This window comes from Scaptodrosophila lebanonensis, unplaced genomic scaffold (assembly GCF_003285725.1).
Source record: "Scaptodrosophila lebanonensis strain 11010-0011.00,11010-0021.00 unplaced genomic scaffold, SlebRS2 tig00001418-arrow-arrow-pilon, whole genome shotgun sequence".
NCBI classification, from domain to species: Eukaryota; Metazoa; Arthropoda; class Insecta; order Diptera; family Drosophilidae; genus Scaptodrosophila; species Scaptodrosophila lebanonensis.
Genome location: NW_022060744.1, coordinates 570,248 through 590,008, shown reverse-complemented (window position 1 = coordinate 590,008; position 19,761 = coordinate 570,248). Strand labels below are relative to the sequence as shown.

The 19,761-nt window shown below is 42.9% G+C and overlaps 1 protein-coding gene across 1 annotated transcript; it reads right to left on the bottom strand.

The window, feature by feature from the left end:
* Positions 1 to 1,148: 1,148 nt before the first annotated feature.
* LOC115633375 (protein angel-like) lies at positions 1,149 to 2,144 on the bottom strand. Its single transcript, XM_030530819.1, has one exon. It carries the CDS (start codon positions 2,142 to 2,144, stop codon positions 1,149 to 1,151), a length of 996 nt encoding a protein of 331 aa, XP_030386679.1.
* Between the last annotated feature and the right edge of the window lie 17,617 nt (positions 2,145 to 19,761).

Genomic DNA, 19,761 nt, shown 5'->3' with positions numbered 1-19,761 from the left:
CAACAACAGCAACATCACCGGCAACAGCAATGAGAGCAATAAGGACAGCGACAGCAGCCACAAGGAGCAAAAAAAAAAACAACAAAAAACAATTGCACATGGGCACATGTTACATGTGCTGTAACTTTGACTTTTGACTTTTAAAGTGTCAGGCACACATTTTTCCTCAATGGCAACGAGCTCGTACATTTGGACCACGGACGGACGGACGGACGGACGACGGACGATGGACGATAGAATACGGGCCACGACAACGACAACGGCAATGGCGATGGCTACGGTTACGTCTCCGGCCATACGGAGCACGGGAAGTGGAATTTGTGTGACGTTTGCTGTTGATGTTACGACTTTTGGTTGGATTAAATGCGCAGCTACACCTGGTGACATATCTTCAAAAACAAGTGGCAAGTTCTGCACAGCACTCTGGTAAAAAAGTAAGGGGGGGGGGGGGGGGGGGGGGCGGGGAGTACTTAGGTAAGACATCGCAAAGCAGCAAACGTAAAGGTGAAAGCGACGGCGGCAAGGCAGCGGCAGAGGCAGCGGCAGCAATCAACAAGCATCAAAATTCAACGTTGAACTTTGCTACACAACTTGGTGGCATCAGCATCAGTCAAAACTTTGCCAGAACTGAATTATGTCATTTGGTCGTCAGTGCGCATAGCAAGCGAATGAATGGCAGTGGCGGGGGAATGGAGTGGAGTGGAGTGGTGTGTGGTGTGGGGATCCCCCCTGAGTGAGCCTTAGGAGCGGTACATGCATGCGAATGCGAGCGAGCGAGCAACTGAATGCACAGTGGACAGCAACGAAATTGCTTCGAGGCGAACAAAAGTCGTTTATTTTTCAGATTGAAAAAAGTAGTGCATTCTTAAACAATTATAAGGATTTTCTACAATTGACAACTCATCCATTTCGTTCAGATCAGACTGCTCAAAAAATCGTATGAGAGTCGAATCTTTCGGAAGGGCCTGGTTTAAGGTTTAAAGCAGACATGATACACTCTCATTTGCTTTGTTTTTTATGTTTTTTTTTTTTTGTTTGTTTGTTGGTGTTCGTCTGGAATGCTTGTTTGTATGGTCGGCTAAGCCTGCAACCTATAAGGAAACTTACAACAATTGAACAACAAACAGAAAACAGCGATGCAGTCTGCTCTACTCCACAGTAAAAGTGGCACCCAGACAGTAGTGATCGGAGCCCAGATACTTGTTCGGCAGCTCGCCGATGCGCTCGCAGATGCGCATGCGCGGCAGCTTGTAGTAGCTGCAGATGCGCAGCTCGTGACGCTGGTTGCCGCGCGAGAAGAACATGTGATCGGCATTGGTCCAGCCCAGAGTGGGTGTGCAAGTGGTGGCAGTGCTGTTGTTGTGCCCGTATATAGATACCATCTGGAGCGGGTGCCTGAAGGAGGCGGTGCGTGCCGTCAATATAGCATAGGCCTCAGACTCGGTCTCGAAATTGAAATCGCCGGCCAGAAGAATGGGGTTGCGCATCTTCGAGCCGTTGTCATAGCAGAAGTCGGCCATGCCCTTGAGCAGATGCTTCACCTGGGCCTGACGTATATCTGGCTTAGAGGCCTCCCACTGCAACATGTGTGCATTAGCAACAATGAGCTCGCGTTCCGGTTTCGGCTCCGCTTGCGGCGTTTGGCTGCGTAATTTGAACTTGGCCATTAGAGCGTAGTACTCACGGCATGGATCTGTGGTGCTCTGATGAGCGCCCCGGGTGGAGTCGCCACTGTTGCCGATATGACAGGCGAGCGCCCGATTGTCTGCCAAGAGAAATTTATGTTTGTCGTAGAGTATGGCGCAGCCATCCGAGCGGTCCTCCAGCTTCTGCTGGTAGACATAGTCGTAGTGGCGTACCCCGTTCTTGAGACGTGCCACAATCTGCGGCAGATGATTGCACTGCACCTCCTGAAGGCACAGCAAGTCAGAGTTAAGCGTGTCCAGCTCGCGGCGCAGGTTGGTCAGGCGGCGGCGCCAGCTCAACAGTTGGCTGTCGATGCCAGCATAGGAAGTCATGTGGCGCAGCAGCTGATCCTGCGCCAATATGTTGTACGAGACTAGCTTGTAGACCGGCGCAGGACTACGGGGGCCGTTGCGCGGCACCGTGATCCAGTGGCGATTGAAGTCGTACGAAGCGTTCATAACGAACTTTTTCTGCGTACACGATTATACTTGTATTGTGAGGAAAGATTTTGGGCGTGTGTTAATTTGTTCTACTAACTAACTAACTGTCTATCTGCTTACAGCTCACTGAAAAATGGTTTTTGTATACTGAGAGTCGCTTCAGCCTACTGCGCTCAGAGCGCTTGAGTAGTTTTGTGTTTTGGAAAAGGTAGCCCAGAAGCTTTCTTTATGACAGGCTTTAAAATAATAGAAAAAAACCCACAGCCGTTCTTCAAATTAAATACTCATGCATATACATAGTACATACTCGTATATTCTCAATTGAGCTTTCCACAATACTTGTATGTCGTCACGACATATTCGATGAGGCAGCTACTGCTGATGTCCGTGTACTGTTGCGTTATTTCCTAGATTCTTTTTCTTAAAGACACTTCTTTAAAATCAAATTGAGAAGAAATTAAAGAATATGCATACTATATAAATAAATAGTATATATAATATTTATAGTATAGTATATATAATATGTATGAGTCTTCCACAATCTTCGATTGAATTCACATGACGTCACGATATATTCGATGAGGCAGCTGCTGCTGAGGTCCGTGTTCTGTTGCGTTATTTCCTAGATTCTTTTTCTTAAAGACAATGCCGTAAAATGAACTAATGATGATGAAATGGCGGAAATGTGACCCATTTGGCCTTCCACAATCTCCGATGGATTTCCCATGGTGTCACGACATGTTCGATGAGGCAGCTGCTGCTCCAATGCGTCCGCTTACATGCCACATATTTTGCATTTTCCATTTTCCGCTTTTATTTCGCCCCGCTCATTGCGGTGTAGCAAGATGGCAAGATGGCTGCAACCTGCCAGCGCCTTGAATATTTTTCTCCAATTTTATTAAAATTATGGAAATGAATGAAATTTTTTCTCCTCTCTTCTTCTTCTGCTTCTGCTTCTGCTTCGTTCACCTCTGCCCGCTGGGTTGCATATCTTTTGAGCGACATGGCGGCACCGTACACGGCGAATTTATCGAGAACTGAAGACGCTGCCGGTTTGGTTATAGCTTATCTCTATTTGCGCAGAGCGCATTGGGCCACTGGGGAACTGAATTGGTGGGCGTAAGAAAGGGGGGAACAGCCTGCACATTTCATTTTTTATTTCGCAACGCTAGCATCTTTAATAATCCGTTTCGCATTTGGTGCTCATATTGATGCGCATGCAATTGATGGCCCGTGCATTGTCGTCAGAGTCCTTCCTCACTGCCCGCTGATCCCCAATTCCTGGTTTCAGCTGGCGGCCAATTTGTGGCGTGCATAAATCAAACTCATTTGCATGCCCAGGCGGGCACAAATTGCTCACCTATTCGGGGCAGCATCGTTGCCACCGATGCATGAAACTGTTTCACCTAATTTCACCTTTTCCGACGGCTCTTTCTTATTATTGTCTCTCGAGCGTGCGTCCAAGTGATGCTAATTTTGTATTTTCTAATTGCCCATCAACTCGTGCCATCGCATCGACTCAGCTTACGGTCCAAGAACCCCTTCTTCCCATCACATCCGTGACATTCGCGACTCGCTGCTCGGTACGCGGGACTCGCGACGCTCCATGACCTCGTTTAGTTGGTTAATTGCATTTCATTTTATTTCTTTGCCTTATTGACGACATTTTGTTGCCGTTTCGTTTGCCTTCTCCTCAAGCTCCTCAAGCTGTGTAAAACTTCTACAAGTTTGTTGTTCATTAGCGGACGGACAACGGCAAACGGCAAGGACTTGACACTAAAGTTGAGTAGCGCCATTCCGTGCTGAGCATCTGGGTGGCTGGCATTTGGCTTCGCACCCCTTCAAGTGTTGAAAAATGTTGCACGAACATTTCCTCGCTGGCGCTAATTGCATCGGAGAGGTATCAATTTTTATTATATCGCACAGTACGCGCTCCAAATAGAGAATTATTTGTTACACATACTGCCCCCAACTGTGTACATCAGACTAGCATTATCTATGGAGTTTTCGACCTCAAGATTCTACTTGTGTTCAGATCAAATATGGGTTGGCACGGGCACGAATTGTTCGTTGCATAGATACACGTTTTTCGAAATTGATAGTGAAAAGAAACAACCGATTCTGCTTGGTTAACTGCAACAGCGATACACAGATGGATTTCAGGAAAGATTGACTTCATTCGACTTTCATTCGAGCTTCGTTCGAGCTTAGTTTGTAGCACACTCGCAAACACTTATCCAAAGACTTTCGGATGGCCATGAATACAATCAAGACAAAAAATGTTTAGAAGCGGCTGATATACTTGGGTTGCTTGGAATTTCCTTTATTCATCATAAAAATCCCAGTCTAGTGCTGAAAAATTTTGCTGACAGTCCTCACAGTCCTCACTATTTAGTTCCTTTTTCAGAGGTGCGAAAGATATTTTGTTATCTTCTATTTAATAGCAAGATCTTATGTTTTAAAGTTGTTTTTGTTTTTTATTTTTATTGTTTTTTTTTGAAGCATGAAAAGAAGCTTGACTTTGTACACAGTAATATCTGTAGGAGAACAAGCTTACGAATACCCTGGGACCTCCTCCTGACAATCCTATTGAAAGTTGTGATTGGAAAGCATTTTAAACTCACGACAAGTATCTTGTAGCCCGAAGGACCTACAGGACTCTGTCGTAATTTAACCCAAATCAGAAACGAACAAATACAAGATTGTCTTGGAGATTGAATGTTTGCTGGCATTTTCAAATTTTCGAGCGCCTACTGTTATAATATCGGGCTCCATGGTGTGGGGGATATAAATCCAGGCTCCTGCATCATTTGCATTTGATGCGTTTTTGAGCATCGCTTAACATTTTGATTTTGCGCAACGCTCTGATGGCGGCTGGCAGCTGACAGCTGGCAACTGTTGGCGCCTGTTCATTAGTTTTAGGCTGCAGTGTCGCCAATCAATCACATGGTTTATCGCTCATGTCCATGTGTATCTCTGTTTCCCTCCCTCCTGCATACTCGCGCATAGTTGTGGTATCGGTGGTGGACGCCCCACTTTTGTTGCTGATGACAGCTTAGAAAAATTGCCCAGAGCCGTGGTGTGCGAAAAGTTTGTGTCATATTCGACGCGCATATACTCTGCGGGTGCGTAGCTGCTGATCGCAGTTGCTTTCGGGCTACAATTGAAGACAAATTTGACATATTTGTGAGCCAGCAGGAGTGACACTCCAGTCCACTCTACTCCACTCCTGGCCAGAAGACCAGTCTCATTTCTATATTTGCGCACAATGGCAGACCATCATTAGTCATCTTCAAGTGGCGTTGAGTGGAATTATGCAAAAGTTCCCTCAAAGTGACCAAAATCACGCGCCCAACGATAACAATAACAACAACTGCTGCGAATAAATGTATCTGTAAAGTCGCAAATGCAGGACCGACGAACACCAACACACCAAACGACTGAATCTCTAAAGTGGAATGGGGTGGTAGGTGAGCGGAGCGGAGCGGAGTAAAGTGATGTGGAACCCACGCTCGCTCCTTGTTGTTTGTAGCTAAGCTTTTTAGCCGTTCCAGAAAGCATGCGCCCCGTGTCCCGTGTCCCGTCCACTGCCTCACACCACTCGCCTCACCACTCGCCCCACGAGTCGCCTCAGCAGCGGCAAATTAATCTTATTTAATTTGAATTTTTATTTAAATAATGAAAACGCGCCAAAACTCCCAGTGAAACTTTTGTTTTGTTCAAATTTTTATTATTAAATGGGCAAGGACGCACAGCCCAGCACAGCACAGCACAGGCAGGCGGACAGTTGGACAGGCAGAGAGGGCGGGACAGGGGAGCTGGCAGGCACGTGGAACACTGCGGATTCGTACTGAAGGGCACGTACGCAGCTTTTGGCCCGGCGCCGCTTTCTGGCGCTATTGTGGGCGACAGACTGGGCATGACTCTCGTTAGTATGGCCACTTGTGAACACTTTCCAATTTGTTGAATCTCGGTAGCAAAACAATTTGTGACCCCAAACTGCAAACAACAATAACAACAACGCCAACAACACCAACAACAGCAACAACTACAGCCAACAACACTAACAGTGGTGGCAGCAGCACAAACAATGGACAGGGCCTGGCGACATCTCCACTTCAGTTTCAATGAATACCTGCTGGTAGGCAGTCGGTCCAGCAGTCGGTCCGACCCGGTCCGGTCCGGCCCGGCAGTCCGTTTGGCCAACGTGTGTCATTCTGTGGCAGCGCGGCACGAGAATGATTTATGACAGAGCTTTGTGCTCGGATGCCAGTGGACGGGGAGACAACAATGGAGGCAGCGACACTAACTACGTATGCTGTCGAAGTCAGGTAGTGTTAAGGTGAATGCTGAATGGCTAGGGATGGTCGCAGGAGGCTCAGGAGGTGGGTGCCAGCTGGGAGGTGGGAGGTGGATGGTGTAGGGTGGCTTAGTGCGTGTGGCTTTTGTCGCATAAATGAAAAGTGATTTAAAGTTGCGGGAGACTTTGCCATATTTGATGAAATAACGCCGCCTATGGAGCCCATTGAAATATGATTGGACATGGGAGACGGTATCGAGGAGGCGAGGGAGAAAGAGTTTAGGATTTACTGTGTGAAGAGAAAAGCCAATAATCAAATATGAACGAACACAAAATACTTGTACGCAGAAAAGTGATAGATGGGCTGTTCCGAAAAACTGCAAATGGAATACAAGTAGAATCGAACGAAGCGAAATTGCGAAAAATTGCAAGAAAGTAGTAACATAATTGAGACAAATTCGTATAAAGACTGCGAGTAAAAAGGATAGGAAGCAGAGTCAAGGAAACTTGGAAGAGAGACATCATGTAACTCATAATAAGAAGTAAAGAACAAAATGACGCAAATATGCAAAAAGTTGAACTAAAGAGGGTATACAAAGAAAACAAAAGAACGAGACGAATGTGAAGACAGTTGTGATTCTGAGGATTACAAATAAGTGGAAAACAATACTTCACATGAATGTACGAGTAGCAGGATGCAAGTAGGAAAGGAGGCAGCGAAGCTAAGAGGAATTGTGTGATGGGATAAAAGCTAATTACTTGTATTTTCCGCACCAGTCTCATGGAAGAGCCTTAAACTAATAGTGCGTCTGGAAATGCAAGAGATGGAAAGATTGGTGTTGAAAAGGGAAAGCAAAAAAGACGGACAAAAGCAGTGCAGGGGATTACAAAGATCGAAGCCAACACTTGCAGGTCTTTCTAAGATCTACTGAAACCTTCACACCTTCTCTACAAAATAATAAAGAAGATGTTAGGGAGGAAGCTGTATTGTGTGGGATTGGGATGCAGGTGAGATGAAGATAAAAGCAATTCATTTTCCGCAGCAGTCTTAAGGAATAGCCCCAAGTCAAGTGGGCGGCCTCCTTGCGATTGGGACACAACTGAAAGCATTTTTAATTTTCTTTCTTCTTCTTGGGACGCGAGCGCTGTCAGCGTGCCATTATGCCAGAAGATTCATTGTTATACTTTGTTCCAACACCGACTTTCTAATTGCATTAAAACGCTAATGTAAGTCGCATAATGCTGACAGCTGTGCTGATGGTGGGGGCTCGGGGTGGGGATGGCATGGTATGTGCCATGCCGTGCGTGATGCGTGGTGGGTGGTGGGTGGAGTGGAATGGAGTCGGCCTAACGCCGCTTATTACATATTTATATATTTTTAGACTTAGCTGCGTGTCCTTAGCCGCCCAGCGAAAACAAAACACAATATGGACGCGGCCCACCGCTAAAAGCGTTGAATAAATTTTAATTGTCTCATGCGGCAACATTTCATTTTCGTTCCTGTTCCCGTTCTCGCCCACTTCTTTTCTTTTTCATATATAAGTATATTTTGCTTTTGCTTTTGGTTTTTTACGCCTGCAGGCTTCAGAAAACGCGGCAAAGGCCGAACCACTGCTAAGCCGGAGGTGCCGTTAACTCAAACATATGCCGGCGTAAGGGCGACGGGGGCTCTGAACGGGCAGGGTAGTGAGCAACTCACCTGGGCAAAGGCGTCGTATGCGCCATAATTTTGGGTCCTTTTCGAGCGTCGTCCTTTATATGTATGCTATGGCCAGGCCAAGGTGAACCTGAAGCTCAAACTACGACTGAGGCTGACCAATATTCCAAATAGTTAAAGGGAAATTAGTGCCACCATTCGCATTCGCCGAACAGAACTCGATAGGGAGCGAGAGAGTGAGAGTGAGTGACAGAGAGAGAGAGCGAGAGAGAGAGAGAGAGAGAGAGCGAAATGGAGAGCGTGCGAGCGGGTGGAAATGGCGCCCAGGACGTCGACAAATTTCTACCTGTTAGCCATAAAATAAATTCCATTATGTTGTCTGCCTCTGCCAGCTAAGCTCGTAAAAATAATAATAATAAAAGCCAAGCCAAATAATACAAGGCAACAACAATAGAAGCAGCAACAAGAACAACAACAACAACAACTACAAGCATAGGAGCAGCAGAACAGGAGCGGCAGCAGCAATGAAAAGCAAACAAACGTCGAATATGGCAAAAGCAGATGGCAAAACATGAATATAACTTTGTGAAAATAACATTTGAAAAGCAAAAGCAAATCAGGCACAACAACCACAGCACCAACACCAACACCAACAACAACAACAACTACAATAATAAGAACAACAGCAGCAGCAGCAATGGGAGGAACAACAGCAATGGGAGAAACAACTATAAAAGACAAAAACAAAACGCGAGCGCCATAATAATAAGATTGAACAAGGCCAGGCAAAAGGTGCACAAAACAAAAGACATTGACCAAAAAATGTGAAAGCAAATGGCCCAAAAATGCTATGCAAGTGGGCAATGGCAAGTCAGTGTGTGTGTGTGTGTGTGTGTATGTGTGTGAGAGGGAAAGGGAAAGGAGATGCGTTGGCGACTACAACAAATACTTGTATAAAATAAAATAAAAACACAGCCACAAAAGTTGCTAGCGAACATTTTTGAGAAGACAATGCCAGATGAAAAATTGTGAGGCCTATGGGACGATAACAACAGACAGCAGCCAACAGCGGCAAGGAGCAGGACCCAGCGCTGGTAACCAAGCTGCTGGCTCCTGGCTCCCGGCTCCCGACTCCTTGTTGTGCCACTGACTCTGACTTTGATTCTGGGAATGGCGGCGGCAAATGGCGGCCTTTGTTTAAATATTAACGAAATTGCGTTGGGTGCTCGCCACGCACACACACACACACACAAACACACACAAACACGCACGCACACACCCATCCATAGATATGTTTAAGACAATGACTGAGAAATTGTCAAATGCTAGGTAAAAGTTTTCGTAAATTTCATTTTATCTGCGTCTGGAGGAAAACAAGTTTTCGAGGGTACACATATGTACTACATGTATATAGTATGGTCCTCGTAGTTGCACCTCTATGTTGTACTTATAAAGGCGCACAAAAAAGGTCCTAAAAGATGTTTACCTATGCAGGACTTTCTACTTAATTGCTTAGATTACAGGATATAATAGAAGTGCATTTTAGGTTTTGGCCATCTCTTCACTTCGATTTCATTCCCAAATTATGAAATTAAAATTGAATTCGTAAATGCGTAAATTTTAAATGTGTTGTTTTTCTTAAGATTGCGAAAATGTAAAGACAATTTGTTGCCCAGTTTGTGGGAAAATGCTTGCAGCACTTGCTTGCTGATGGAATAAGTCTGTTCCCTTTCCACTCCACTCTTACGATATATTCGTATTTCTTTTGTTAATCTGCATATTTCCCATTCAAGCTTCAACTTCGACAGGCAACGCAAGTTCTGACCATAATTGCATTATATGTACATACATATATCTGCCTAGGATCGACAGCAGCTGTTGTTGTTGCTGTTGCTGCTTCAAGAGCTTACTGTACATACTACTTGTGTATGTTTTTTTAAACCCCATCGTTTCTGTGACAGCAATAGTTATAATGGTCTGATCTGTGTGTTGAGATTATTAAAATAAAACGGATTGAACAATCATAAAGCGACGCTCTGTCAAGCATGCGTGGCCATTCGCCGCTAAATACGTATGTGCGTGTGCGTGCGTGAGCGTGCCTGTCTGTGCCTGTGTGAGTGCCGACTTAGTGAGGGCTTAGATGGCAAGCATTCGTGCGCTTAAAGTAGCCGGATTGTGCCAAAACGCCGGCGACAGTCGACAGCCAACAGCCAAGAGCCAGAGGCCAGAGCCAAAAGAGTGCGGTCTGTGGCAGTCTTGGGCTAAAGTCAAAAGTGCAATGTAACACAAAACCCCAACAGCAAAATCAAATAAAATTGGCCCACAGCTTGCGGCCGAGGGTCAAACATTGTTAGCAATTGTCACAGCTGGTGAGTTGGTGAGTTGGCAGCCGCATGTTCCGTTTCTTAAATGCAAACAGAGGAAAAAGGCCATGATGTGTGGTCTGAATGGTCCGAGTGGTCTGAATGGTATGAGCTGAGCAAGCTGCAAGGCTCCATTCGAACTCTATGCTAACCATGCATGCGAATCTGATCAAATTTCAACAATAACTAATTCAGGTCATGCAGAGCTATACCCGTTCGCTCATATCCTTTCAATATGTTATTTCGATCAATGGGGGTTGCTTATGGAATTTAATATCTTTCATCTGGAAAGAAACAAATATTTACTTGTGGGCTAAAATAACCTTAGAAATGTATTGCAACAACAAAGAAAAACAAGTAAAAGAGCTAAAGTCGGGTGTCCCGACTTTGGCATACTCTGTGTAAACATGTTAGCAGTCAACCAAACAGTAACATCAACATCAACAAATATATTTATGCAGCAGGAAATATATTTATGGCAATAACTTCTTGTTAAATCGGTCTTTCATAGTGAAACTTGGCATACGGACACATAATAACTAACTGGGGGTATTTGCAGGGAGTTAGAGAAATCGCAATTTGCGGGGGAGAGAAAATAAAACAAACTCGCATAGAATACACACATAAGGCATCTTCGTGGTGTCCCTATCTCTTAAAGTCTCTGAGATCCAGGTGTTCATACGGACGGACAGACGGTCAGACAGACAGACAGACAGGGCTAGATCGACTCGTCTCGTCATGCTGATCAAGAATATATATACTTTGTGGGGTCTGCCACGCCTCCTTCTGCCTGTTACATTTTTCAGCTCCCGCAAACCTAATATACTTCTGTACATTTCATGTACAGAGTATAATGAAGCAAGATAAAAAACAAATTTAACTACAAATGAATGATGAAAAGCATTTTGAGATTTCAATGTTGAGGCATGTACAAGTACTATATACTTGTATATACTTGCAGCTAATATCTGTATTTTAAACAAAAAAAATTGATTTGTGGGCTAAAATAATTTTGGAAATCTATTGAAATAACAATGAAGAGTTAAATTCAAGTGCAAATCAATCAAACAATGAAGAGATTTTAGGTAAAAACAAAAAAGATTGCATTTTTTTCATTTCATTTATTTACAACAAATCGGCCCAGCAATGTGTGTGTTTTTTTATTGGCTAACAATAAAGAGTTCAGGATATAAGACCCTTTCCACTTAATTAGACTTAAAGTATGTATTTACGTTTTATGTCTGAACGAACAATATCTAATATATTACAAAATACATCCAAAACGCATGAGTTGCTTATCTTTGTTTGCGAATTGTTTAAATGACCATAAAGATATTTAAGAGGCTCGCGGGAAAGTGCTTCTATCGAATCGAAGGAGAGCGTTTTTCGTGCTGGCACTTTAAAATGAAAGCCCAATTAACTTTAAATCCAGTGGCTGGGCATTCCAATTCAAATAGGAGCGAGTCCGGCTCTATGGCAAATAGTACTAATAACAATTCAGGTAGGCGCCCAAATTTGTCAACTTATGCCCACAGAGCTGCAATTGAATAAGTTCCACTAAACAAATTCGTTTAATTTGCGAAACAAAGCTGGGTGGCGGTGGCAGAGCTGCCTGCTGCTGCAACCAAATTAACAAATTGACTAACTAAATGCAACAAAATGCAACAAAATGCAACAAAATGCTCGCCGGATTAAGTTAGCCAACGTTTGAGTTTTGACTTCAACGGACCAAACTGGAATCCAGGAAACTGGAAACGGGCGCACTGTTTGTTAAACTTTGAGCGCCGCCAGGCCAGCATCGAGAGCGTTGACATTTTTTATGCGTCGTTGACACAGTGTAACTGGACCCACTGAGTGGACCCATCAGACGGCTCCTCCCACACTCCGCTACGCAGCTCCACAGCTCCCCAGCTCCACCACGCCCCTGCCCCTGCCCCTGCTCCTGCTCCTGACCCTGCTCCTACCCATGCCGATGCCCAAGGGCTGGACGTGAGTCGAACAACGTTTTGGTGTTTCAAATTTAAGCTGCAAAAATGTTTGCTAAAAATAAATTTCGTTTGCTAAAAGTCAGGTGTTGGTAGTGGCATTGACGCATACACACGCATACACGTACACACGCACACAGACACTCGCACAGTGGACATCTGCATGCACATACAAAGGAACATGGCTGCCGGTCCATAAAGTGGCGAAAGTACCAACAGATTGTGTGTCCTATTGTGTAAAGCCGATTTAAAAACGTTTGTTTTCTGACATTTTAATTCATAAATAAATGAAACCTAAGTGCATATTAACAGTATTTGGTTTGAAGCTTGTAGTGCCTAGAAGGTGAAGTCATACCTACTTGGCACGCTTCTCCCACAGCTGGACTGTGTAGAAGTTAAGAATATTCCAAAATAAGATTAGTTTTCACTAAAATTGTTCCTTTTAAAATGACTTGGATATCCAAATGATGCTTCATTCGAAGTGAACCAATTTCTCATTCTATATATCTGGTTATAAAGAGTAATAATAATAATGTGAAATGAAAAATAGTTTCGGATTTGGTGACTTCGCCACTACTTTAGGGCCCTCCTCAGGAGCGGCTTTAAGTGGATTCATTTATAGATACATATATATGGATGACACACAGACATTGTTGTCTGGCAGTTAAACGAGATTGGGGAGAGGGCGTGGTGGGGCAGGGGCCCTTGTCGAGTACTTAGCATTTGTATTTAATTTTCATTTTGCATTTGAACTTTTTGCCCGAGCAAGCTGCGCAAACATGCGGCTAAAACTATGGGGCGTATTTAAGCCCAGTTCCACACAATGTTTGGCAAGGTGGTAGAGTGTGTATGGGTTCTGCCATACGCCATTCATATATGTAAATGTGTATGTGGTATAAAAACTATTTGCAATTGAATCGACGGCATAAGTTAAGAAGCCGAAGCAGAGAGAGGTAGAACGCCAACTTTGCTATGCGGCTAAGCGAAATATCTCAGATGGAGACCAATTTGTTGCCGTTGTTTTAGAGAATATGCTTTGGGAATAAAGCTAAAGTTCATCAGTATTTTTAATCTTTTTTTTACTTTTAAGTTTTCAAATATTTTATCTTTTCTTAAGATCTTTCCTGGATTGGACAATTAATAAATTTGTTCGATAACTTTCAAATTTCAATGATGCTTCTAGAAGGTAGAAAGTAAAATTAATGGCAATGTATGTACGAGTATACTTATACACATATTTAAATACACAATATATGCAGTTTTTTATTTCATTATTTTGTGTCACAGTATAAAAAGAATTGTATTTAAAATTCTAACTGATTTCAAAAGCCATGTTTTCCCTCCTTTCCTCTAATTTCCCAATTTATTTATATCGCTTGCGATTTGGCATGTGGCGCTACTAAGTGTGGAACCTTATTGGCTTAGGTGCAGCTTCATACTGCGCCTTGAGGCATGCAGCATTATTTGTGTTTGCTGCTATTACTTAACCCTAGATGGAGATAAAAAGTCGACTAGACATACTTGTATTTCTATTGTAATCTGCCTTTCTTGGTTTGAATTCGCTTCATATATCTAAATGGATGTCAACTTTTTCTTGATTTTTGTCTAATTAGAAGCGCACGCTTTTGATAACATAGTCTCCAAAATAAAGAGCAGTAAATGCCTTATAGGGTTAAATAGAATTTGCATTATGTAACAAGGCTTTGCGTGTACACTATAAATATATGACTGTGTGTGTGTGTGTGTGTTCGTGCGTGCGTGTGCTTACTGTGCGTGTGTGTGTCGTCACTGGCATTTTGAGTTAATGAAATTTATGGCAATTGCTTTGTGTGGCTTATTATTAAAATTTACAATTTGCCAAAACTGGCTGTTGTTGTTATTTCTGCTGCAATGAGCGTTTTGTTGGCCGTTGCTTCTATTGTTGTTATTGTTATTGTTATTGCTGTCGGTGTGGCAGCCTACCGGGCCTGTTCTAATGAGCACAATAAATGCATAAATTAAATGCGATTTATTGTAAACAGAAAAACAAATGCGATATGTAGTTGCCCATAGGCCAGAATTGGCAGTACTACTCGTATGTGAAAAGGCGCTCCGCAATAATTCAGACATTTAAAGGGCGCTCTTGTCTGAGGCGAGCCGACCTATCTCTTGACACATGTCACATTCTCATGGCAGTCGGAGGATAACATAAACAACTCCTAATCAAGCATAAAGTCAGGAAAATCAGCAATGCAGATCACTTAAGTCATAACCAAATTGATTTATTTGCAAAAGCAAGCAGCATAAAAATAAACAATCGAAATGCCATGAACAATCAAACTAGTCGAGCCAATCAAACGATTCATTGACTCACTATAAATTTGATTCAAGAGGCGAGCAAAGTAAATATCGCATATCATTACTAAATACCTTTACTGATGGCTATAGAATAGGATATCTGCCCATGATTCTTCTGAAAGAAAATGCCTGTTCTGTTGAGTGAATTAAAGTTAAACGCAATTGACAATATTCGATCGATGTTTACTTTTCATTAAAAAAGAGGTTCATATTAGGGTGATAAACAACAGAGATAATTTAAATCTAAATTGTTCATAAACCAAAAGAGACTGGTTCAATATTTAACCTAATGTTATTAATGTGGCTATACTTTTTAAATACAGCAATTTACAATTCACGTTATATACAAATCAATATGAAGATGAAATGCTTAACAATGACAAATATTTGCGAGTATCACAAATGTGACCGCCCAACAGAATACGAAAAATTTGCGATGTTTGGACAAACATCGATGGATTGACGCTGCATCAAAAGCAAAAAAAAACATCGGAAAACATAATGCATCGTGTTAAAAACATCGTTTATGCTCGATACATCGACTATTCGATTCGATCACTCCTTAATTTTTGCTGTTAGGGATTACTGGGTGTTCCTACGGTTACGCAGCTAGGTCCTTTACAATTCTAATGTTTGTTTCGCATTAACTATAAGTATAGGTACATATGCAAACATATATATGTCCATGTATACAGTTTTGAATGTTTACTTATTGGACATGTTTTTCAAGAAGATAAAACAGTTTCCGTTCAGTTTTAAATGTCTTTGCTTTTATCTAGAATTCATGATGAGGTGGCAATATATCAAAGAATATCGGAGATGAATGCGTTATTAAGCGCGGGCAGAGCTTGCTGGTGCAGACAGCGACAATTTCATGGTGGTAGCCTTTACCGTAAATACTATATTTACGGTATTTACTTTTATATAAGTAGCTGCCTCGCGATTTTCTGCTACTTTAGAGTCAAAGATAATTATTTCAACGATCGGAAGTTTTGTTGACTTCAATTAGAACAACTGGCACTTTTGCCGCCCGCTCCTGCTCGAATCATTAGGCGACACGCACACAATCACACTCGGTTGGGTTGTTTACCCCCCACCCACCCCCACCAGTACAACCTCCTCCCCCTTACATAGAGGTCCCTTACATTCAGCCCCCGCTGGGCGGGCAGGTCATTTAGCGTAGCTTTACCATTTGGCGTTTTGTTTTTCTTAGCATGTTACTGCTGTTGTTTTTGCTGTCGTCCTGCTGGCTGTTCAAAGGCTTTTATTAGTTTTTCGTTTATTCGCTAGCTGCTTTAAGTTTTCCGGTATAGTATGGCTGGCACCCTGCCCCTTCCACCTTCCCCCTTCCCCCGTCCACCATCCACAGGCCAGCCATTTCCCTTTGCCACTCACCAACCACTTCTGAGCGCCTCGGCGCATGTAATTTCTTAATATTTGTGGCTTTTATTATACAGCACCGGTAGCTCATGCTTCGGTTACTTACTCCTCCACACCCTCCCCAGTTCTTGGCTGCCTTTGTCGTCCTTGCCCGCGCCGTCTCCTTTATGTGGTTGCCTTTGCTTGCCGCCTCATTGCTTCTTGTTGGTTTTGTTAATTTTTATTTATGTTCTTAAATGTTTGTTGCCGTGCCAGGGCGCTACGGCTACGGCCCCCTCCCCCCTTCCCCCTTCCACCCAGATAGCCCTTCACACGGGCCCCAGCTGCTGCCCACACAGGCCACGCATTTTTATTCATTTTATTTCAGCGTGATTATTGTGATTAGTTTCTTGGCCCCTTAGCGCCAAGCATAGAGTCTGGACCGCCACTTGGACATTTCTGGCTCAACGCCTGCCTGCCTGCCAGTCTGTCTTCCTGGGTGTGGTGTGTGTGTGGCGTGTGTGTGAGTGTGTTGCGTCTGTTTTATTTATTTGTAGGACTTTGCCCCGTTTTCTCTCTGCTGCAAGTCATTTTCATAAATTTCTGCCGGCAATTGGCTGCGGAAGTTAAGTTGTAATTTGCCAACTGACCGAAGGAACTGCACAAAGCAATCCACGCGCACTGTCCCCGCCCATTTGACACACCTACACCCACCAACCACCATCCTCCACACACCACCCCCCAGCCCCTCCATACCTGTTTGTCGTGACCATGCGGTACATTTTGTTTTGAGGAAATTGCGACCATAAAGCAGCTGTCAGAATAACAGCAATAACAACAACAATGGCAGCCACACAATTGCAGCATTTGTCTAATTAACAGAAATTAGTTTGAAAAAATTGATAAGTTGACATAATGGCAGAGCAGCTGGCAATTTGTGCGTCACTCGGACAGTCGGACAGAGTCTGAGCTTCATGAATATGTTTTGTTTCTGCATATATTACTCTAATTATCAATAGGAGTCCTTCAACAGGACTTGGACATTTAGCCATCACATATAAATTGAAACAATCTCCACGGATATTAACTGATATTACCAAGGCTGGGGTCCGGGTTGATTCTAGATTACAGATTGCCATGGAATGTCCATTTTATTGAAAATAAACTTCATTGTGATGAGGTCAGGCTGAGTTGTGATGCAAATGTGATTGGATATGAGATAATTCAGTAGGTATACTTGTATAAATTTCACTTTACTTTCCCAGTAAAGTACTAGGAGTCGGCTCATTGAAAAATAGATGCCCGCATTCGATTGCTTATTTCTGTTCATGTGTGCCTTTTTGTCTTCACTGAAGTAATATTTCGACAATACCTCATCCTCTTTTTATTTTTATTTTATTTTAATAAATCAAATAAATGTTGCTGTCGATAGAGATTACTATAATCATATTGTAATATATTATATTGCAATAAAGAAATACCATAATATGTATTATGCTATAATTTTAACTTTAAAACATAAGAAAGCCTCAAACCATACAATAGTGTCTATTAATGCCCGACTCCGACTCGTTGGGGGAATTTTATTTGCCATTTGGCGACTAAAAAAATAGTATAGGAAACAACTTAATTCTACTTAAGAGCTAATAAGTAAAGACAGGAAGTAAGGAGCTGAAAGAGAAAGAGGAAAATCTGCAACCCGGTGGGGGAAAATTTGATTGCCAGTCCGGCAAGTTATGCCCCGACTCACAGCAGTAAGTGGTCAGAGATTTCCCCAGAGACAAGTATAAAGGACAGCTTTTGTAGAACAGAGCGAGAGAGAGAGAGAGAGAGTTCTGTGGAAAGTAAATGTGAAAGATCATTATAATTAGAACAACTGACCCGAAAACGATTGAGCACAGCATAATCAGTTGTGCAACTAGAAAAGATAAATGGAAAATAGTGCCTTGTTGGTATACAAGGAACTGTAAATTTAAGTCGACCCTTTAGTCGGATCGTTTACTTACTTTATTTTACTAATTGTACTCAATTAATAGCTTGGAGATAATTTAAAACAAATGCAATCAGTGATTAGTTAATGGCATTTAACATATTTATGAATGAAGAACTACTTCAATTATTAAGAATAATGTTCTCTCTTGTTATTATTATTCTGCGAAGCGTCCTGCAGTTTTGACCGCCCTTACAACATTTTAAAACAGCAAGTAATTTTTTAAATCTTGCCTTAAGTGCTGTTCAGGAAGGATATCACATTGTGGTGTTCCTGTTAGCTTCATGAACAGGCCCTGAAGTAATAGTTTCGAATAATATTGATTCAAAAGAAATAACTGAGATCTGTGTTTTTGAAACACTGCGAGTATATTCAACATTTGTGTGCAATTTTCTTTCTAGGTTAATTTCTGAGCGGCAAGAGAAACGTGTTGTTCTTAGTGTAGTTAGTTAGTTATTCACGTTGATTAATTTTTATTGCGGAAAATCAACTTCATTACCACAGTGCAGTGCACGGAAATGTTTGCTTCGGTCATTGATGAGTGCGCTCCAGAAGATGTGCTTGTCTCTGTGTGTGTTGTTGTTGCCTTTACAAATTCTCCGGGCAGCCATGGAATTGAGGGTTGTGTGGGGGTGAGGGGCGTTGAGAGGGCAGTTGGCGGCCAACACCGGCGCATTAGATACTCGTAGTCGTGCTGGGCTAGGTCCGCTCACTCATAATGAATGGTGGCCATGGTAAGTCGAGCTGTTTATTTGTACACATCAGTTGAGCATTTCATTCATTCATTCGCTCATTCATTTATTCAACAGTCAAACGCTCAATCGCTCAATCGCTGACGCAGTCGAGCGCGGTTGCAATGATTCATGGGCAGCTTTGCTCGAGGTCGGATGGTGGATGGGTGGTCGGGTGGTCGGGTGGTCGGGTGGTTCAGTGGTGTGTTGAGGGCTAACGAGCAGGTAAGGTTCAACAAGTTGTTTGCTGTTATTTTTTAAAGCTGGTATCTAAATTGTAGTTGAGCTTGCCCTAATGTTTGTGTTGTTTTTCCTTAAAGTGCATTAAACTTCCGTTGTAATGTGTGTTAGAGCAGACGTATATATATATATATATATATATGTGTGTGTGTGTGTGTGTGTGAGTGTGTGTGTGTGTGCCTGCGTGTGTGGGAGCAATGAAGCCTATTTTCAAAAGTAAATCGCCTCAATTTCCACCTTTCAACATGTCTATGCCCATGGCAGCCAGCCAGGACGACTCTTACAAACGTGCGCATGCATGTGTATATATGTGTGTGTGTGTGTGTGTGTGCGTGTGTGTTTGTATGTGTGTGCATGCTGAGTAGGCTCTTGAGCCGCACAACACTTCCGGTTGCCACTTGTGAGCGAAAAGCCTTTCAGCCTTTAAGTGTGTGTGTGTGTTTTTTTTTGTTTTTGGTTTTTGTGGCAATGCCTTGGCAGCAGGCACGAAACTTGCCACATACATCGACGCACATCATTTCCTCATTTCCAACATGGTGTGTGAGTGTGTGAGTGAGTGTAGGCTGCTTTATTTTTATTGTGTGTGCCTGCACAGTTGCTTACTCCTTGCTCCTGGTCATCCTCGTCCTCCTCATCGTTGCGTCAATGTTGTCGTCCTCATCGTCGCGCAGAA

Coding starts and splice junctions, on each gene's coding strand:
- LOC115633375 (XM_030530819.1), bottom strand. CDS start 2,144: ATGAACGCTTCGTACGACTTCAATCGCCACTGGATCACGGTGCCGCGC.